The 14631-nt window shown below is 35.3% G+C and overlaps 1 protein-coding gene across 2 annotated transcripts; it reads right to left on the bottom strand.

The window, feature by feature from the left end:
- Positions 1–553: 553 nt before the first annotated feature.
- Positions 554–13563, bottom strand: LOC139866347 (oxysterol-binding protein-related protein 1C-like). 2 transcript variants are annotated; one of them, XM_071854565.1, is made up of 10 exons: positions 12684–13563; positions 12145–12501; positions 11319–11418; positions 9986–10431; positions 8970–9125; positions 8704–8871; positions 8480–8620; positions 6932–7159; positions 6699–6812; positions 554–1058 (listed from the first exon to the last, which is right to left on the bottom strand). In XM_071854565.1, exons 1-10 carry the CDS (start codon positions 13212–13214, stop codon positions 891–893), a joined length of 2409 nt encoding a protein of 802 aa, XP_071710666.1. In that variant the 5' UTR covers positions 13215–13563; the 3' UTR covers positions 554–890. The 2 variants fall into 2 exon arrangements, with proteins under 2 accessions (XP_071710666.1, XP_071710667.1); XM_071854566.1 differs by having other exon boundaries at positions 9986–10428.
- Positions 13564–14631: the final 1068 nt, after the last annotated feature.

Raw genomic sequence — 14631 nt, 5'->3', positions numbered from 1 at the left:
CTTTGGGTCCTATTTCCTATTGGTCATCTTGTTTTGCTAGCATAAACTTTTTTGAGACATAGTAGATCTCAAGTCATTTTACATTATCCACTTTCATGGCACACTATTACATTGTCTATGGTCCCAATTATCCATTTTTCTCTAATCTCCAACTACCATAGTGAACTATAGCATTTCTTATGCTTTCTTGGTAGATGTTCTTTGTTTTCTTTTGATCCATAACATGAACATTCCACATGCCTTTGGATGTCTTGTCGTTCATTCACTTTATTCATTTGTTCGATAATGATATTGACAACACACTTAGTTCTCGGCATTTAGAACCAAGCAACTCGATTAGACAAGATACGGTGTCGAGAGCCAGCCAACACTAAACTAATCTATTCCCCTAAACTTTTGACCTTCAACTTCACGTTATTAATAAATCAGGCATTTAGGGAAACAGGTCTGCCCTGGCTATTTCAGCCACTATACCGTTCTTCGTAAGCTAACCACAGTAAACAGATCACAACCCATATGAAAAGAACATAAAAGTGTGCAGCAGGGAGAAAAATTACCAAATCATCCTTTTTACGAAGAAAAAATAATTAAACGGTCGCATTTACAAATTCTGTAAGATATGTTTAAAGAGTGAATGAGGGTATTATGCAATATCAATATCCAATAAATTATGTATGAGAAGGCCCACAAATCAGGGGCATAATTGAAAACGCTATAGGAACAATTAAAACAAAGAGTACATAAAAAATACAAGTAGGGGAAGGGGAGTATATATAAAAAACGTAACACAGATAAGAGAACAATAAACAGCCTTCTAACAACCTACCAATGTCTTCGTCTTTTCAGCAACCTTCTGAATTGAAAATTATAGTGTACCTGAAAACTCGGTCTCAGTCTAATGTCTGATCTGAGGAAACTTGACCAAAAATATCGGGACATGAATCCCACTTGGTTTTTTCTCTAGCCTCCCAATAACCCCCGGTATAAACAAAACTATCACTCCCTTTATCTTTTGCAAACCATTGTGGCTTCCACCCTCTCTCTTGCATTTTCCGTGCCTGTATTACATTAAGAAAAAGTTATCATCGGAGAAAACAAAACTAGATAACGGCTAACACTTTACAATCAAGCACAAAAAGGATCGTAAATATGGTCTGGTGTGATTGTTACATGTTCAAGGTCACATGCAGTATTTTGCTTATGTTCATTGCATGTGTCTGGTCATCTTATTCTCTTCTTGACTACATGCCAAGGCATGAAACTCTGGGACTTGTATTAGGGGAAAAGTATATGAAGATGCATTGAACTTTCACCAAATTCCTATTGTATGCATCGAACTTTCAGATCTTTTATTGTATGCATTCAACTTTTAAATATGTACTATTGTATGCAACTTATGCCTTATACAACAGATATCAAGTTACTAACATTAATTTTTTGACGCAGTTGGTCCCTCCACATAACGACTGTTAGTTATCTCTGTTACAAATCTCTAAAACAATTTTCCCATCTTTTTAATTTAACAATCTAAAATTCAAATTCAATGTGCAGATGAAAAACTCTATTAAAATCATCTACTGAAATTATCAAGTCATACACCGCATTAATACCTCAATGTACAGGCCAGACTCCCAAAACACACACAATATCCATCGCAGAAGGAGAACCCAACGATCCACGATTTGGGTTTGAATTAGGGTTAGTAAAAGGAGAAACAACCACCATTAGTTTCGAAGAGTTCAGTCAATTTTGAATGTTAAATTAGTTTCGAATTAGGGTTCGCAAGAGGAGAAACTACCAGTATCAGTTTCGAATTAGGGTTCGAATTAGGGATCAGTTAGTATTAAATTAGGGAACCAGTTTTGAATTAGGGTTTTCAAAAGAAAAACCCATATGTTAAAATTGGTGATATATCACACCATAACGGAACAACAACCAGCATCAGTTTCAAATAAGGTTCAATCATGTGTGCTTGAAGAAACGAAATCGAGAAAACCCCTTATTATTTTGCTTCCTGACCATGTGTTGTCATCCGTATTTGTGAAGACATTTATGAAATGAGCTCTAAAATTGAACAATAATTGTTGCTCTACTTGGGAGCCGTTTGGTTAACAAGGAGGGTATTATCATAATTGTAAATAATGTTCTTTCCATTTGGTAATCGAGAACATACATTTGACTCCTCTGCTACAAACTTATGTTTGTTAAGTTCTATGTGATTGGTTATAAGAGTGAAAATGATAATATGTTTATATTATACCTGGCAATTGAGACCCGAACACTCAAATTCGGGTCAAATGGGTCAAGCTTTCGAGTCAATTGGGTCTTGAGAAAAATTAGGCCTAACAATGTAAATCAAAACATAAAAAAAGATTCAAATGAGTTTCTCTCCAACCTATTGAGTCCTATACAAAAAATGAATGAATGGGTCTAATGGGTATCAATACTCAAAGATCAATATATAGAAATAGGTCTAATGGGTTTTGTGAATGGGTCAAATGGGTCGAACATAAAAAGTTTCATCCGTCAAAAATTTGTGAAACCATTCATGGTTATATCATTTATTATGTATATTAATATTTTCTTATGTATATATAATAAATAATAATAACTAAAATAATGTAATAAATGTAAAAAAACGATGCAACCCATTTGACCCAATTGACATGTGACCTGTTTCGACCCGTTACCCAAACTGACCCATTTTGACCTGTTTTAAAAATTGACACGTTTGACCTATGACCCATTTCAACCCAAAACCATTTTGACCCGTTACCCAAACCGACCCAACCTGACCCGTTTGCCAGGCATAACTTTATATGTCTTCAGATCCAGTTATATTTATGTGTTTATATTTATATGTTTAGAAATGATGAGTTTGATGAATTGGTGATGAACTGAGTTATCGAGTTTCATGGTAAAAAAGAAATTGATTTAATGATGAGATGAAGATGATGAATGGACTAATGAAATTAGGATTTACAAATATGAGGGACTAATAATGTAAATACCTAATAGAAGGTTACCTATTATAAAAGGTTAAATACACACCATAAAACAATTTAGAAAGTTAAATGCATACAATTGGAGATTTTAAAGTTGGATGCATACAATAGAAATTTGGTGAAAGTTCAATGCATTTTCATATACTTTGTTTCAACATGTATTAAACTCTACACGTTTTACTATTATATGAAATGAACTTTTGAAACTTCCCGTTATTGTATGTATAGAACATTCTTATAGGGAACGTCTATAACTAGGCTACATCGTTGATCTGCCTTTAGATTTTCTCCATTATATGAAAGTTCCCATTCTGAATTGTTCCAGGATAAATAAGGAAAACATGAACTATACTTTTCTATCAAGTCAGTTAATTGTATAATATACCCACAACTTCTGATTTCATGATTCTAAATTATTTATAAAAAAAAAAAGAACCCAACGGTTTTGGCATTTCCTTTTTGGGATACCTAGAGGTGATACTGCTCATTATAAGTTCCTCAATTCGGGAAGAGGGTTTGTGGACATGAGCAATTGAAGTAAATTATTGATTGATTCCCTAAACAATAGCAGTCAGAAATACAGAATAAATTGTAACTTTGGTTCCTATCTCACCTCTATGGGCTCCTAATGTTTCAGGGTACTATATATTAATAATCATTATCAAACTTTGTAAATCCTTTTAGCAATAATCTATAGTTTCTATTATATTGCTAAAATGATGATGTCATTATTAGGCTAATTCCTTTGTTAAGAAAAAATCAAAAAGAAAAAGAAAAAATTATAAGCATGATGGGTGATGTCATTAATCTAAATAATTTTGAATTAAAATTAAATCTTATTAATTGATTATTATTATTATTAAATCTTATTAATAACAACAACAACAACAACAATACCCAATTCCACTAAAGTGGAGTATGGGGAGGTTAGATGTAGACAGTCTTTCCTCTACTCTAGAGTAAAAGGGAAGTCATTCCTCCCCCCACGGATACCTATCGGTCCGCGGGTAAAAGAAGTCGTCCCTCCCTATACTATAGGGCAGAGAGGCTGCTTCCCAAGGACCTCCGGCGAGCAGAACCATGAAATCCGTTAAGTGAAGTAACTAAATGCAAGTAAAGTAAAGTAGATAAAAGGAACCTTACCGTGGAAAATGTAAAGGTAAATATGGCATGTAACAAAGTAAAGTAAAAGAACATATAAGTGAAAAAAGTAAGTGTCAAGTATGCAAGTATAACATGCAATGTAAGTATAAAATGTGTATGTAAACATGTAGGTATAGAGCATGTAGTTATACAATGCAGTATAAAACATATAAGTATACAATGTAAGCATAAAGACATGTAGCATGTAAATGTAAATACGTGTAATTTAATGCGATATAATGTAATGCGACATGTAACGGTATAGTGCTATAAGGCAAGTAAATAAGTATAATGTAATGCACACAACATGTTGGGATATGCTACAATAAGTATTAGTATATGAAAAAAAAAAAAAAAAAAAAAAAAAAAAAAAAAAAAAAAAACATATATGAAGCAAAAAATATATGAAGCAAAAAAGCAAGTAGGCAAAAGGCATACGATAAAAATATATAAAACTAAATAGAAAATTAAAAAAGAATATAAAATAAAATATATATACAACCTAGTCATCAATCCTAATTCTACTCCTCCACAAATTTCTATCAGAAGTCATGTCCTCGGTCAATAAAATCTCCTTTATGTCAAGCTTCAGTCTATCCTCCAACCTACGTGTAGGTCTACCTCTTCTCCTTACGCCGCCAACCGTGAGGGCTTCCACTCTCCTGACCGGTGCTGTGGGTGGCCGCCTCCTTACGTGGCCAAACCATCTAAGTCGTCCTTCTCTCATCTTGTTGACGATATTCCCAACTTCTAAGTTCTTTCTAAAAATTCCATTAGGTATCATGTCTAACATGGTCTTACCACACGTCCACCTAAGCATCCTCATTTCTGCCACCTCCATCCTCCTCTCTTGGGCCTTCGTCATTGGCCAACACTCCGATCCGTACAACATGGCCGGTCTAATCGCTACCTTGAAGAATTTCCCCTTCAATTTAAGGGGTATCTTCTTGTCGCACAAAACCCCTTTCGCAGCTCTCCACTTCAGTCATCCTACTCTTATACGGTGAGACACATCATCATCTATCCTTCCCGATTTGTGTAGCATTGATCCTAAGTATCTAAAGGAATCCTGTGGATGTAAGACCTGATCCCCAATACGAATATCCACAGTATCATTGTGATCTTCGATCCTCCCGTAGTCGCATCTAAGATACTCCGATTTAAGTCTACTAATCCGAAGTCCATTTTGTTCCAGGGCATTCCTCCATTGCTCCAGCCTTCTGTTTAGCTCATCCTGGGATTCCGATACTAAGACAATATCATCGGCAAAAATCAAGCACCAAGGGATACTCCATTGTATCCTATGAGACAGGTCGTCTAAGACTAAAGCGAAAAGAAAAGGGCTAAGAGCAGATCCTTGATGTAAACCTACTTCTACTGGGAAAAACTCTGTGTATCCTACTGTCGTCCGAACGCGAGTTTTCGCCCCCTGGTACATGTCCATAATAGCTCTTATATACCTACTTGGGATACCTCTACCATTAAGGATCTTCCAAATCAACTCTCGTGGGACACTATCATAAGCTTTTTCCAAGTCTAAGAAAGCCATGTGTAGGTTCTTTTGTTTCTCTCTATACTTCTCCATAAGACTTCTAATAATGTGAATTGCCTCCATCGAGGAGCGTCCTGGCATGAACCCAAATTGATTCTCTGACACCTTTGTCTCTCGTCTAAGCCTAGTCTCAATCACTCTCTCCCATAGTTTCATGGTATGGCTAAGTAACTTTATACCTCTATAGTTACTACACGTCTGTGCATCCCCTTTGTTCTTGTAAATGGGAATAACCTCGCTCAGTCTCCACTCCATTGGCATTTTTGCGCTTCTAAACGTCATGTTGAAAAGGTTTGTCAACCACCTAACCCCATCATCGCCTAGGCACCGCCACGCCTCTATGGGGATTTGGTCCGGTCCTACTGCTTTGTTTCTCCCCATCTTGCGTAGGGCCACTCTAACTTCCCCATGGTTGATCCTCGTGCAGAAACAGTTGTTTTGATATTGTGGGGCCATATCATAGACATGAGGTTCTCCATTCCTAGTCCTTCCCCCATCGAAAAGGGATGAGAAGTATTCTTCCCATCGTTTCCTAATTTTGTCTTCCTTCACTATGCTTTGACCTGCTTCATCCTTGAATTATTTAAATTATTAAAATTAAATCATTTTAAATTATTTTAATTAATTATTTTGAATTGAGTACGAGAAGGTATAAAAGTTAGGCAGAAGGAAACCAATTCTACATTTATATTTTAATTTACACTTTTAAAATAAAATGACAACCAACATTATCTCTTATAATTGGATATGGATTGTTTAATATTGCATTTTAGGTGTTTGATGAAATGTTCAGCTGACGAGTTTCTTAGTCGGACTACGTGGTTTCACGGGTCATTAAACTAAATAACTTTAGCATTTACATTCACTTAATACCTTAAACATATCATTAAACTGTTTCGTTTAAACAAATCCGTGGTTTCACGGGTCATTTCACTAGTAAGGTATATAATGCCACGAATAGGCTTAAACCAACATACATGAAGAGAGAAAGTGTGTACCTGTCGCTGACGCTGCTCTAATCTTAGTTTCTCTGCATTCGCCATTTCATACTCACCGTTTTCTAAACACCTTTGGTCTGGTCTTAGCCTTGAATCAGTTGGTGGAAGCTTCTCCTTTAACAATTTTATTGAAATGTACAAGTCAGTATTTTGAGGGTCATAAAAATTTAAGGGTCATAAATGAATTCATTCGGATAGATTAATTAATATCAAATGATCAAGTGAAAGTGAACCTTTAGTTCAGGGGTAAGCTCATTCAAAGTAATAGCAAAACGTGTTAGATTATATCTTGTGGGAACCTTTGGCGGCTTGCTTCTTCTCCAGAGCAAATGGGCATCCGAAAACGGGTCACCTTTACCCTTCCCAGAACAGTCACCATTCACGTAATGCATGCTCTCGTCCCATTTACCAATTAAAGTGGCAGCAGTCTTTCCACTTTTGTCTTGAACAACTCCTTGTACCTATACATAATTACATTTTCGGTTCAGATTAGTAATGAAAAATCCAATGATTCTACACAAGCGTAGTAAATAAACCAAGTTCCAATTTCAACCCACAATAGTCTAATGGATCATGAAGAAGCTACACTCAGAGACTACCAATAGGTCGAATATAATCATGAAGTACAGATGAGGAGATGCATACATGATCTATCTTCATATGTGAAAGAGCTATGCATACATACATCATGGTTTCAAGCATCATGTAAGATATTGGGTTTTGAGGTATTTAATGCCAACCATAAAAACGTTAATTGAAAAGCACTTGCATACTAACAAAAACTGATGATATCTAGAAGACATTTCTTTTTTAAATAAATGGGTTATGTAAAAAAACAGTGGAGGATCAAAACATACATATTAAATTCAAAGTACAAAGTAAAAATAAGTCAGTAAAAGGCCAAAACAAAGGTCACTTGCTTTCGGACTAAACTAAAGGCTCGTCAAACATGTAGTAGACCAAGTACATAGAACAATACCACACTTACATCATGAACAGACGATATTACATTACAAAAACAGAGTACACAAATCATCTTTTCTCCATCAAATTTGGAGTACTTTCAGGTTCATAAGAGGAATCCACCATATAGTAAAGGTTTCACAGTATTGATAATTGCAAACTTCTCGACTGTACTAAAGGACTGCTAATACTGCAAGGAATATCAGAAGTAACATAATTGAGGGTGTGTTTGGATGATGGGTTTTGAAGAGAAAGTATGGTGACAGGTATGAAAGAAAATGATCTATGTAGTTTGTTTGAGGGGTGTGGGTTCACTAATCTGGAAATCAAACCCTCCAAATGGAAACTTTTTAAACCTACGGGAGAAGGGTTTGAAAGTGATATCCATTCCCATTCCACCTTATTATCAATCTCATACTCATAGTGATTCCCTTACGCAACCAAACGAACCCACATGAAGCCAATAAAAATAGTATTTGAACTTGCTCAACACACCAAATACCCAATACCCAATACCCAATAACAATAATAATAATTCAGTAATTTCATGCATATACGTATTTCAATTCAACATAAAACAGCGTATTTCAATTCAACATAAAACAACTAAAATACATAAATATTTAATGATAAATTCTCATCTAATGTGATCAAAAGATGGTAGTAAGAACAGAGGAGAGCGTATACTATCTGAATTTAATAGTTGATGCAGGTGAATGTGAATACAAAAATTACATGCTGAATTATAATGGTCATCTTGACTACAAAACACAAAGAGGTAAAGCTTGAAAAAAGGAAAATAAAAGAAAAAGAAAAACCTGATGCGGGTTTCGATCTATGATAGACTGCTCCTTGAACTTCAATTTACAGGAATAATTTTGGTTCCCTTGAATACGCATCGTGCCATAGTGATCAACATACAGTTTCCCCAATATAAGGTTATATATAGATGTTGTAACCTGAAAGAAGATTAAACATAAGGTAGGTTAATCTTGCAAGAATGGATACTCGATATTACTAACATTTATGCAGAGTACCTTACCTTACTCCACTGAAATACTTCTCCATCATCAAATTTCAAAGTTAAAACACCAACAGGATCAAGCTGAATTGAACGACCCCAGAATTTGCTTTTGAGGTTGCTATCTCCCCAAAATTTCCATCCTTTACCCTCACAGTGACAGGCTACAATCATCGGGTGATGACTCACCTGTTGCGTACAATACAAAGCATATATGACATTGTTATATATGAGACATGAATACCTTATATGGATGATATATAACACCGTTACAGAATAAAGTAGACCTTCTCAGAAAAGAAACGGAGTCCTTTATCTGGATAGTCTGCCTCATAGGTTTCTCCAAGCAATGGATTGAATGGTTTGCAGTTTCTTCCTTCGGTAGAAGCATACCCAGATACTGCAAATGCAGCCACATTCAAAATCCGCATAAGGCTGTTGCCCTAACACAAAATCGACAGTAGAAAAATGAGACTCAAATGAAAGAGGTCTGTAGAAGAGTTATTCAAATAAAAAACGAGAAGACAAAGCAACAACTAAAATGAATATTCAATTTATCATGGGGGATAAAAGAAAATGGATACAAGAATTTACAGAATAAGACTTCAGAGAGCATATTTTCCTCCATTTTCTCATCTTTGATATTGTCAACGTTAAAGATAAAGTCGTGACAGTAGTTTTCAATAGATGAACACAATTAAGCTAAGCATACTCCGGCCTACCAAGTTTAATTTCTTTAAAATAACCAATTAAGCAGCTAACAACGTGTACCTGTCATTTCCTATAGCACATGATGTGTCTTGTTCACTATGTTTCAGTCATCAGCCAACGTAAGGCTATGCTAAAATTATTAAAATGCTATCAACGTCTATTAGTATATTCAATAATCGTGGTCACAGAGATTATTTTTAATTCAAAGATTCGTACTCAATGGTATATTTAGTCAACGGTAAGTACTTCTTCGATCATAAGAACCAAACATCAATATTTCTCCAAAAAATTTAAGGGTAACAAAAATCAATATAACACAGGAAGCAGATTAAAGAATGCATTGCTAAACCAATATATACCTTAATACAGCATATAGCACAATAGACTAGACTCATGATCCATATAGAGGATCATGACAATTAACATTATGCAATTTAAAGGGATTCTGCTCTTAAATGATATTATCAAGTACAGAAGTTATACAGGCTAACATTGTATCCTGGTAAGCAAACATTAGGCAACTTATAATTATAATAACTGTAATAGAATAATTGCTTCCATGAACAGGACCGTAAAGTGCTGACAAACTCACCTTTTTGCCCCATTCATATGCTCGATCAAGAAGATAAGAATACTCCAAATCTTCAAAACATTTTTGCAGAGACGATATAGGTTCATTAAAGTAAACAGGAAGACAGACTTTGGTAAGATCTTTGCCAATGTTGTCTTTAATCATGGACCAAAGACTCACTCCCTTCTCTTTTTCAACAGGATCGGGCAACTTCTTCCGTCTTTTAACAAGAGGGTAGTTAGTACCAACCGATCTAATGGAAGCGTCAATTTCGTGTTCATTACCTTGAAAATCATCATCATCATCGGAAGTAAAAGATGAAGAACGCATGTCAGATCCTGTACTTCGAAAAGAACCTGATGACAGAAAGTCCCGAGTGTCGAAGAACGCATTATCTTCATCATCTGACTCTTCTTCTGCAGCATCTCCCCTATCGTTGTCATCCTCGGATTCACTTGGACTAGCTTCTGACCATAAATAGATAATATTAGCTATTTGAAGGAACATAGAAAAGAAATACAAATATTACATATAGTATGATCATTCACAAAGCGCAACCACATTTTATATATGGACAAGTCATTCAACCAATGAGAACAACTTGTTTTCTATCTATATCTTCATATAAAACACGATTCTCACAATTTGCAGTCCATATAAGATTTTATGGACAAGGATGCAAAACAGAAATAACATGCAAAACGTTATATAGAAGATGGTAACAAAAGCCTGGCAGATTGTCCCACACATTAAATCTCCTCATAACTTAAATCATCTACATTACTTATATTTCCCGTGACCCACTATCTTCTTGTAAAATGATAAAAGAAATGGTACAGAGCTTTTAATAAAAAAGAAAACAATTGTGAACATGGCAGAATTTTAATTACTTGCATCAGAAATTGATCGCGGAAATGAAGGTAAAAGAGAAATTTTTCACATAAAAATACAGGCCTTAATTTTTTCCATTTACAACTATTGACATAGTCACATAGAGAGAATCCTTACTGACACACATCCCACATGCTATTGCAAGCCAGCGTGGTTAGTGTCATGTTTCGGTTTTCCAAAACAAATTAGATTAACTATATAATATTATATTTCTTGTAGGAAGAAGAAATGATCTTAATGTAAGGATCGCATAGCCCAAACACAATGTCCTGCAATATAAGCCTAAGAGTCCATCCTTATTCTAAAACCAATTGGTGATAGAATGACTTTCCCTTAAACTTATATACATACATTTGTTTTGTCCCATGACCGATGTGGGACTTTGGTTTGCACCCTAACACTTAATAGTCGATAAAGTGAGAATATGTCAGTTCGTGTCAAATAAAAAGCTTCATATGCATACCACTGTACTTCTCTTGCCTAAGTCTTGAAGTTGCCCCAACCTCTTTTGACTGCCTTTGGCTCTCGTCCACTACTGTGTTCTCGAGATCAACTTTTTCTGTCTACAAGCAACATAAAAAAACATTAACAAAACTTGTAATAATTAATTGAAGTAGTGTGGTGCACATATTTACCGTATTCTCATCTACTTATAATGTGCATAATATAGTCAGAGTGAGGTAAAAAAACATAATTATGAAAGTATGTCCCAGAGAAGATGAAGGGTGTACATCAAAGTTACACAAGAATTTAAGTTGCTAATCATTCACTGGCGAATGAATGACATTTACTATTTAAGCTATATAACTTCTATAATTAGAAGAACAGAAGGTTCTACACTGGTACATGCGATAAACTAGTCTTACTACATTCGAACACACACATTTGCTAGAGCGACCACAATTGTATACTTGGAAGAATAATACCCGAAATATTGAAAGTTCTCTAAATAATGAACTTGATTACATCGTTGTTGGTTTAAATGACAATTAACAGATGTTGATGTAGTGAGTAACTGATAATCTGATGACATCCTCGTACCATCAGAAGTACACCAAATGGTTCCTCATGAACACCTATATCTATACAAATCCAAACAAAACTGAACTCATAACCTACCTACCAAGACAAAAAGAAAAGACATACGATAACCTAAACCCCAACCAGAATAATGCGAAAAGATATAGAATAAATGAATATTAAAGGTTTAAGAACTTTATATAACGCACTCAAATATAATCAAACTTTGAGTGGAATAAGTTTATACGTCACTGAAAACTTAAATGTACCTCTAGCATTCGCAAGGTATCCCTGAGAAGCAAATGCTTCTGCTTAAGAAGCACTAACTGATCTTGCATTGCTGAGAATTCACTTCTCATAATTTGCTCACTGTCTTGAATGGCTGCCTCACTTACACCTTCGTCCAATAAACGTTGCCTCAACTTTTCAGTTGACACAGTAACACCACCCATCGGAGCCATTAATTCACTGTTCGACATCCGAGGAAACATGCCCTTCACAGCCTGCAAAGCTTCCATCCACGCAAGTCGATCATCCCTAGTGTCTGCCCTCAAATGCAGCCTTTTTGTACCCGTAAAAATCGAAAATCTCTTGTCATCTGATCTACTTTCACGAATAGACGAAACCTATAAAATATAGCACAAACAAATCTCAGTCATGAACTGGACCAATATGCACAATCAAAAGACTTACTACCATTCGAATTAGCAACCACAGTCAATACGCAAACACATAACATAATATCAAATCATCTATTTACCTTTACCTATATGAATGAATTCAGATTACTAAATGAGAAAAAATTGACCTTGAGATGAACTTCACCAACTGGCTTCCTATGAGAATTATTACTACTGCCACTACTAAAACTAGACGAATTTCGATGTCTGGACAATCTGCGAAACGATTCGTCACCGATAACCCTAGCGCCTTTCTCAGTCTCTTTAGTAACAATAATTTTATCAGGTCCATGAACTTTATAATAAGAAAACACTCCATCTTGTAACACAAACCATCTAGGTCTCCAACCTTTACCATAATTAACCCATTTATGTAAAATTCCTGAAATTCCACTTCCTACAATATCATTAATCTTCACATCTCTTTGATCACCAGCTGTTAATCTCAACATCGGCTGACGTGTAACATCAAACACCGAATCAAACGTGACGTGATTGTTAGGGTTAGGGTTATGATTATTATTGTTGTTATAATTAACGTTATGATTGAGATTAATTTGCTTTGAATAATCGGATCCTAGGGCGGCGGCGGCAGATGATGATGGAGTAGCCGGCATCGAATTATTTTGATCAGCCGGTACACAACAAAAAGGATGCATAAATTACAAGTAAAATTCAATACAAATTGTCTATATATAGATGTAAATACACATTTAATGTATAAGTAATTAATTTAATTAACTGATGAATTGATTGAATAATTGGAAATAGAAAAGGAATTGAAGAAAGTAAGAGTAAGGGTGATGATCGGAATGAAAAATGGATCGTGTGAAGTGGCGTGAAAAGGGGGGGAAAGAAAGGAAGGCGTGAATTAAGGGGGGAAGAAGTCGCCGGAGAGAAAGGTAAAAACGCGGTGGCGTTGTGGTGGCGACTAACCACTTGGAAAAGTACGCAACCGGGGGCACTTATTTGGACCGGTTCCACATGGTTTTATTCGTTTGAATGTTCGAAGTTTTTTTTTGTTCACATACAAATAGAAATTAACGAGGTGCTTGATTTTTTAAACTTGGAAGTCCTTTAAACTAAACTTTTTTTTTTTATTACGGATATAGAAATCAAATATTAGTGTTAACGACCATTAAAGTTGTCGTTAGCAATAATTAAGGTTGTCGTTAGAAAAATACAATAAATATTACATTTGGGCACTTTTTTCAGTTACGGTTATCTAGTTTTGTTGGGGGGAATGTGAGTTTATACTTAACGATTATATTAATCTTAACTCATAACAATAAGTGTTTTGATAATAACTGTGAGACCCAGATATTTATTGTACATATAGTATAAATGGCGTACATAAAGTGTATGAAGCTTGGCGTAAATTAAAAAGCTCAGATAATGCTCAGACCATTGTGCGCGCCGCGCACCACTAGGTGAGCGCGCCGCGCACCTTGCTAGCGACAGTTTTCTGTCTTTTTCTAATTAGATTTAAATGAGGAGCTTTTTGGTCTTTTCACTTGGGAACGGATCTGAAGCCATATCAGCTGGTTTGGATCCAACTTTGGATTACTTTCACATCCATTCAACACTCTCATCCATTCTTAGAGAGAGAGAGAGTTCTAGAGAGAGAATTGGGATTTTGGAGAAGGAGAAGCTCAAATTGATCAAAAGCTCGAGTGTTAAAGTTGTTCACCTCGTTTCTAGCTACGTTTTGGTTGTTGTGGTAAGTTCTAACTCCGAATTTCATTGTTTGATTTTGATATTCAAGTTAGGGTTTGAACTTAAATTTGTTGAGAAACCCATTTAAACTCATGAAGTGAGTTTTGTGTTGCTAGTAATCGAGTTTATTGTTGTTGTTGGTGGGTTTTGGGTTGAAAACCGACTTGGCCATGATTAAGACTTGTAAATTGGGTTTAATCACTAGGTTTAGTGATTATGGAAGTGTTGGAACCCATTTGGGGGTATTTGGTTGATTAATTTTGAAATAAGTCAAAATTAGGGTTTATGGGTGATTTTGAGAATGATAAGTGTTTAACACTTGTGTTTGGGTTTAATTGGCATATTAGGATCATTTTCACT

Source organism: Rutidosis leptorrhynchoides, chromosome 9, assembly GCF_046630445.1.
Source record: "Rutidosis leptorrhynchoides isolate AG116_Rl617_1_P2 chromosome 9, CSIRO_AGI_Rlap_v1, whole genome shotgun sequence".
In the NCBI taxonomy this organism is placed as follows: domain Eukaryota; kingdom Viridiplantae; phylum Streptophyta; class Magnoliopsida; order Asterales; family Asteraceae; genus Rutidosis; species Rutidosis leptorrhynchoides.
Note: the sequence above shows the minus strand (reverse complement) of the source record. Positions and strands in the feature narration are given on the sequence as shown.

Bases quoted from the DNA above. Each gene is read 5' to 3' on its own strand.
- LOC139866347 (XM_071854565.1), bottom strand. From the start codon at position 13,214: ATGCATCCTTTTTGTTGTGTACCGGCTGATCAAAATAATTCGATGCCG. The intron at 9,126-9,985 runs GTGAGTTTGTCA...ATTTTGTGTTAG, and splicing joins CATATGAATGGGGCAAAAAG to GGCAACAGCCTTATGCGGAT. The intron at 6,813-6,931 runs GTTCACTTTCAC...AAATTGTTAAAG, and splicing joins AGCTTACCCCTGAACTAAAG to GAGAAGCTTCCACCAACTGA.